General features: G+C 32.6%; 1 protein-coding gene across 1 annotated transcript in view; it reads right to left on the bottom strand.

Annotated features, from left to right (window-relative positions):
* The window catches only part of LOC143251099 (ankyrin repeat, SAM and basic leucine zipper domain-containing protein 1-like), a 35510-nt gene continuing 27704 nt past the window's right edge, over positions 1-7806 (bottom strand). The window contains 4 exon segments of the mRNA XM_076502466.1: positions 1-4688; positions 5122-5226; positions 5795-5915; positions 7529-7644. Coding sequence (XP_076358581.1) covers positions 4494-4688; positions 5122-5226; positions 5795-5915; positions 7529-7644 — 537 coding nt within the window. The 3' untranslated portion in view covers positions 1-4493.

Genomic DNA, 7806 nt, shown 5'->3' with positions numbered 1-7806 from the left:
TTTCAATGATACAATGTTTATTAATTAAATTTTATAAATTCCATTTACAACATTTGTGGTTTTATAAACCTTTCATGCTATAATCAAAAGAAAACTTTTAATAGTTCTTTCAAACTGAGTGAAATGTTAATTGTTACAACTCAGAAGTGTTTTATCTTTTCAGAAATCTTATTGTAAGATTTTCACTTGTCATTAGTATTTTTTCTATTTGGCACTAAAAACTTTTTTTATTTTATAGGAACTTTCCAAGATTTCACTTCAAAGAAGTAAGAATTATATCCACACACAAAACTGACTGTCACTTGAGCTACAAGACTGACTATTCTCTAGTACTGTGTTGAAAACACAAAACTATTCAACAACAGTCTATTAAAATTCTAAAATCATTTCTCAGGACAGCTACACAATACAATGAATGAACAACTGATATTAACAAAAACTCCCAATACTTAACACTACATGCTGGCCACTTTTACTGTATTAAATATTCACTCATACAAGATCTGGGTCTGATGAGCATTGCTTCAAAGAAACTTGATCTGAGATTCACAATCTTTTTTCCTATTCTGTTAGTTTGTCCAGAAATAAATGTCAGAAATCTCACAATGACATTTAGAAGCTGAATATTGATTGAGTATGTTTCTTACAAGGTGTCTTGATTGTCTGCTGTTTCAACTCAACTCAGAGTCAGTTTCACAAACCCTAAGGCAGCATAGACAAGAAAAACTTTTGTCTGATTTTCCTCTACAACTTCAAACCTGGACAAGAAGCTACACGAAACAACAACCAGGCATTCAGCCATGGATCTTTTACTGAATGTACAGTTAAGCATTGGTTCCACAACTTTCAACATGGAGATGAAAGTCTTGAAGACTACAAAGGTCATGCACGGAAGCCATCCTCAGATGACAACACATTAAGGGAAGCAGCTGAGATAGATCCTTGCACAACAGTACGTGAGCTTGCACAAAAGCTGGGCAACAAATCAAGCATTGCTAACCACCTGAGTGAGACTGGAAAAACAAAAAAGTTGGATAAGTGGGTTCTGCCTAAGTTGACTGAAGATCAACAAAATCAGTGCAAAAGACCTGTCAAGGATGACGCCCCAAAAATTGAATGAACTGGGAATCAAGGTTCCACCTCATCCAGTTTTTTCCCCAGACCTTTTCCCTACAGATCTCCATTTTTTCAAGCACTTTGACAACTTTTTGAACAATAAACACTTTCAAAACCAGACAGGTACAGAAGAAGCTTTCAGGGAGTTCATTGACCATAGAAATTGATTTCTACAGCAGGTGCATGAACAGTATTGTTACACGTTAGCAAAAGTGTGTTGAAACAAATGGTTCTTACTTCGATTAAAGTATGTTTTACAACATTGGTTTATACTTTTCCAAACTTCACAGTTCAAACACATATATTTCTGGACAACCTGATATACACCAAGCAAGTATAAAGAAAATGTTTTAAAAAGTATATTGAGTGGTGCAGGAAATTCATTATGCTACGTACAATATCAAGAGACATAAAAATGACCATGAAATTACTGGTACTACAGAGAGTAAAATCACAGTTACAACTATTCATGTGGCTTAAACCATATGTGGGAAAGCACATTCAGCTTATTGACAATAGGTTGATATTGGTCACAAAGTAAATAAGCATGTTTAACTCATTGAGTATACAGTTAAACCTTTTAATTAACTAGTAATTAAAACGTCATAAAATTTTATCACATTCTTCATATTAATCTGTTACAGTGAATAAAAAAATATTAAACACGAGAGCTGTGATATACGTGTGATACGTTTTACCATTACAAGCACAGCAAGTTGACAGTGATGGCAAATCTAGAGAAAAGAAAAATTCAGGTCTAAGACTTATAAATTTAAATTCAAATATAGTAACACTAAGCCTAAACAAACAGTAGTTTGTCTGTTTACTGGTTTTGAGAGGAAATACTTGATTCTTGTGAGAAAGATCACTGTGAAAAATGGACAACTTAGGTGCAGTATATTTTCTAAAAATCAAACATTCAGAAAAGATAAATATACCAAAATGAAAATGTCTGTGTAGTTGGTAATAATTTAAATTTGTTTTTATGGGGAATACAAAATCCATACATTAAATATTATTAAGGAAAGAAACATAAGAAAACACACAAGGTCTGAATAAAAATTTCATAATCTTCTAAACACCAAACTACTGGCATATCATGAAGAAACCACTGGCAAAGTATTCAGATATAAATATGATGTTGTATTTAAAAACATTAAACAAATTTGAATTGGATGTATTCTTCCTATAAATGTGTTTATAAACACTGTAATAGTAATTTTGACCTTGAAATGTTAATCAAAGTAAACCTAATCACAAAACAAATGACTCCTGTTTTAAATACAATACAGTCGTCCTTCACAGTTAATTTGTTTTAAAACACCTTTTACAATTTTTTTTTTTTTTTTTTAATTTTGTGTAAAGGTACATGAGGGCTATCTGCACAAGCCATCGCTAATTTAGCAGTGTAAGACTAGAAGGAAGGCAGTTAGTCATCACCACCCACTGCCATCTCTTGGGCTACTCTTTTACCAACAAAAAGTGGGATTGACCAGAACATTATAATGCCCCCACAGCTGAAAGAACGAGCATGTTTGATGTGACAGGGATTTAAACCCACGACCCTCGGATTACGAGTCAATTGCCTCAAACCCACCTAGCCATGCTAGGCCAATATCTAATAAAGAACTTTAACTATAAAATGTTTATAAAATATTTCTTTTAAAGTTTTCTTGCTTTATTTATTCATCCCTATAGATACTGTATGTAAACAGTTAATAATACCACTGGATAGTTTCACTGTTGTTCTTACTTCTAATTCTCTCAGTATTCACTCTAATGTGTCAAACTGTCATTGTTTTCTTTTGCCTAATGATAATCCAAAGAGAGAATTTAAACCTTAGATGACCATATTTCAGATGAGGCACAATGTTTTAGTGATTACAGAAGACAACATTTCAAAAAAGTACAAATGAAACGTACATTTCCAAAATAATCAAATCAAAACATACCATTTTACCTGACAGATCCAATATTTTAGTTTCATACCCACTTGTATTTCTGATTCACACAGAAATGAAATATTCTGTAAACCTTTTCTTGTTCTTCCAGACAGTCTCAGCTGTTTGAGAAAGCTATTCAGCTTCATGTAACCATTTTACAGATGTCTCAAAGGGAATCCAAAGACAGGAATTTATAGAAAATGTTAAATAATCCAGCTACCACTGTTTCTTTAGTATTAAATCTTATACTAATATGTGATGCTAATCAGAAGGTATTATAATTGTCTTTGGAACTACAGTTACATGATTTTAATATCTATGATATATAAAAAGTTAAAAGTATTTGAAAGTAGAGTTGAGAATTGTGGTCCATATGCAATTCAAGCTAAAACCAATTAACTGCTAAAATCAAGAGGAGCTTCCTTGCACAGAACTATCAAGGTAACAGATTAATATATGACTTTGCCTACAGAAAACTTTACTGACACTGATGAAAAAATACCTTATGGCATCAAAGTACTGTATCCTAAACAATGGCCCAAAGAGACTGACTTGACCTTTGAAAAACAAAACAAAAAAATTATTGTGTGTTTGTCTACAAACTTAAGAGAGAGGAGAAGTGCAAGGATTTCATGAGTATGTTTCTAATTTTGGTAAAAAGAAGGACATTCCATCCAAACAACTCCCACTCCACAGAACCAACAACACGACTCATTGTCTGTAAGTGTGAAAGAGGTTTTTAGAAATGAACACAATAGTAACACATACAGAACCTTCACCAATAGCAACCACAGTGTGTATGTGTGTTTTCTTATAGTAAAGCCACATCGGGCTATCTGCTGAGTCCACCGAGGGGAATCGAACCCTTGATTTTTAGCATTGTAAACCTGTAGAGCAACCATAGTATCATCATTAATGTTTATACATCTAGTGAAGCCTCTCCAAGGAATATTTAATTCAACAGGATAGTCAAACCTCACTGTGTTGTCATGAAAATTAAGATATAATTTGCTGTTGCAGGGTAAACAACAAGATCATGGAAGGCGTTTGAAAGTTGTTCAAATGTCTTTATTACAGTTGGTATCTGTCTTCTTCAAATTGAAGCATCTCACACTGACTGTGAACAAAATGCACGTTACGTGCATCAGTTGTTTCTTATTTAAAGTAAACCCAAATTAGGCTACCTGCTGTGTCCACCACAGGAAATCAAATTCCACATTTTAATGTTGTAACTCCATAAGCTTACCACTGTCACACCAAGGTCCAAGTAACATCACAGAAAAAGTGAAATAGGAAAAGAAAAGAAGTTCTGACTATGTATGTTAAAGAATGTCAACCACTCCAAGTACTAGCAAACAGTTCCATATTGGTGATCAGTTACTCGCAAAATCACAGTGTTAACAGAAAGTTTTTCTTGACAAGTGTTGAATCATCTTATCTCCACTTTATGGAAGTCCACAATATTAGTAATTTTTCATGGTTTTTCCACAGAAAATTACCCATAATTCCAATAGCTATTGTACCTAGTCCAATCAGCATGATTTTCTTGAACTTGTTCTGGCTGGTTTCATGTACGTCATATTGCCCTCTAATAACATCTGCAGGAAGGTACTCTACATGGTTCTGAATCTACAGGAAAAAAAACAAAACTTCTATAAGTACTAATCTATTCAAAAACTAATATGTTAAAAAGTTCCTTGATGTAAACAATAAAAAATGTTCAACTATTTATTTGAGTAACATAAAATTCACGTGATTTACAGCTTGAACAAACTTCTTCTGACATATAAAAACAAATTCTGGTTTTTATTCATTTACAAAAGCTAGTCTTCATTTTCTAATAACTTTAGAGCCACTTGAAACTGTAAAAAAAACTAAATAAAGAAAATGTAAAATTATATTATTCCCAAACATTTCACTGATAAACCTCAAGTTGTTACCAACTTCTACCAAAAGTTTGTATATGTGTACATACCATACTTTCTTCATAAGTCTATTTATAACATACAGTACTTGGAGATATGTTTATAAATTCAATGTACATCTTGTTCGGGTAAGTTACCTTGTAAAGATGCATTCTCAGACAATTCAGCTCTTCTTGAAGACTCTGATTATTTTTCATACTTTGATCTGTTTCTTTAGTCAGCTGTTGAACATTGTTTATCTCCTACATAAAGAAAAATGTTTATGTTCACATACTTCAGAAATATTGTTTTCATATTTAGAATGTAATCAATATATCATTCCTCTGTACTAATAACTACAGCAACACAAACCTCTCACCCTCAGTCTTATAAATTATGTAGCTTAGTAACTAAACATACCACCCCCCATGTCATGAACGGCATTGATAGATCACTGTGTAGATTTATGCTATAGCAAACTAAATTAAACTAAAAATTGTAAGCACTTAAAAGTGGTTTAATTGTCTGTCATTTTAAACCATACAAAGTAGTTTGTTTCCAAAATTTCCAGCACTTGGTTCAATAAAAATTATTTGGTTGTATGGTAAACAGAACATATCTTTCCATATAACCTCAAATGAAGTTTTGAAACTCATTGAAACCATACTGTCCAAACATCTCAAATCTAAAAAAACATTCATAAAAACTACTGACCAAGTGAGATGTCACATATTAACAACTAACTCATGCACTAGTTATTTAAAATCACAACCTCATAAAAGAAATTACTTTTTGCAGTTCATTCTGACGTAATAATGCACAGTATCTTACCTGGCCTAATTCTAACAGCCTAGGCTGGTTCTGAATTTGTTGACGTAAGTACAACACTGTACTTTGTATATAAGTAAGGTGTTGGGCAATATTAGCCATTAGGGCAACAGCATCTGGACAACTGCAGAATCAGAAATTAAAACAAATTAAACTTTGTCATTCAACTTAAAGTTATAAAAGTTGCAAATGTTTATCCTACATTTTTAGCTTGTTTAAAACATTAACTTTTCTGATGTTCCACACCTTGTATACACATAAATACATATCTTCTACTCTATGGAAAATTAAAACAAACATCATATATGAATTCTTTTCTACTTTGACCAGGAAGACTTACTATTTTACACAGGGAAGTTAGAACATTCTCCACTTGATACATTGTTATTGTTTTACACGGAGAAGTTGGAACATTCTCCACTTGATACATTGTTAATGTTTTACACGGAGAAGTTAGAACATTCTCCACTTGACACATTGTTACTGTTTCACACAGGAAAGTTAGAACATTCTCCACTTGATACATTGTTATTGTTTTACATGGAGAAGTTGGAACATTCTCCACTTGATACATTGTTAATGTTTTACATGGAGAAGTTAGAACATTCTCCACTTGACACATTGTTACTGTTTCACACAGGAAAGTTAGAACATTCTCCACTTGACACATTGTTATTGTTTCACACAGGAAAGTTAGAACATTCTTCACTTGATGCATTGTTATTGTTTCACGCAAAAAAGTTAGAACATTCTCCACTTGATACGTTATTGTTTCACACAGGAAAGTTAGAACATTCTCCACTTGACACATTGTTATTGTTTCACACAGGAAAGTTAGAACATTCTCCACTTGATACATTGTTATTCTTTCACACAGGAGAGTTAGAACATTCTCCACTTGATACGTTGTTATTGTTTCACATAGAAAAGTTAGAACATTCTCCACTTAATAAATCGTTATTCTTTCACACAGAAAAGTTAGAACATTCTCCACTTGATAAATCGTTATTCTTTCACACAGGAAAGGTAGAACATTCTCCACTTGATAAATCGTTATTCTTTCACACAGAAAAGTTAGAACATTCTCCACTTGATAAATCGTTATTCTTTCACACAGAAAAGTTAGAACATTCTCCACTTGATAAATCGTTATTCTTTCACACAGGAAAGTTAGAACATTCTTCACTTGACACAGTTATTTTTTACAATGGATAATTAGAATACCCTCCACTTAAACATATCTATTCACTTAACCTCAGGCAGGTTAAAATATTTTTCAACTGCTATAATTAATCTTTACCCAAAAAGTTATGAGTATCTTATACATGATATGTTAATCATCCTTTTACCTCAGACAGGTTGTAATATTTTTTTCATCTGATATAATTGCTCTTTTTTTATCAGAATAAAGTTGGATGATTTATTTTTGAGTATAACTATTCTATTTTAAAAATCAAGATATATACAAAACTTTCACAACATATGATTACCCCAGAAAGGTTGTAACATTCTCCATCTGATAAACTTGTTTTTAGTTTGTTTGTTTGTTTTCAATTTTGAGCAAAACTACTTGAGGGATTGACCATCACATTAAAATAACCCCATGGCTGAAAGGGCGAGCATGCTTGGTGCGACTGGGATTTGAACCCGTGACCCTCAGATTACGAGTCGAATGCCTCAACCCACCTGGCCATGCTGAGCCTTGTTTTTAGTAAAGACGACTTAAACATTTCACACCTAATGTATTTCTTCTGCTTTAAGTCTGGGAGGCTGGACCTCTCCCATTTTTTCTTATGCACTTCATGGATAGCATCTATTATTTTCTTCCGTATTCCAACCTTATCAACTCCTACCTGTTAAAAATAAATAAAAATATTTCCATAGCAAATTCTGCACTTGTAATAAACATAGTTTATCTTTTCACTAATGGTCCATTAAGTAGCAATACATTTACATTCTCTTTTTGCAATCCTTGAAAACAAACTATGTAATAGTCTGCCCACTGTATAAATTTG

The sequence above is a fragment of the Tachypleus tridentatus genome, chromosome 5, assembly GCF_004210375.1.
Source record: "Tachypleus tridentatus isolate NWPU-2018 chromosome 5, ASM421037v1, whole genome shotgun sequence".
Taxonomy (NCBI): domain Eukaryota; kingdom Metazoa; phylum Arthropoda; class Merostomata; order Xiphosura; family Limulidae; genus Tachypleus; species Tachypleus tridentatus.
This window is presented reverse-complemented; position numbering and strand designations above follow the sequence as displayed.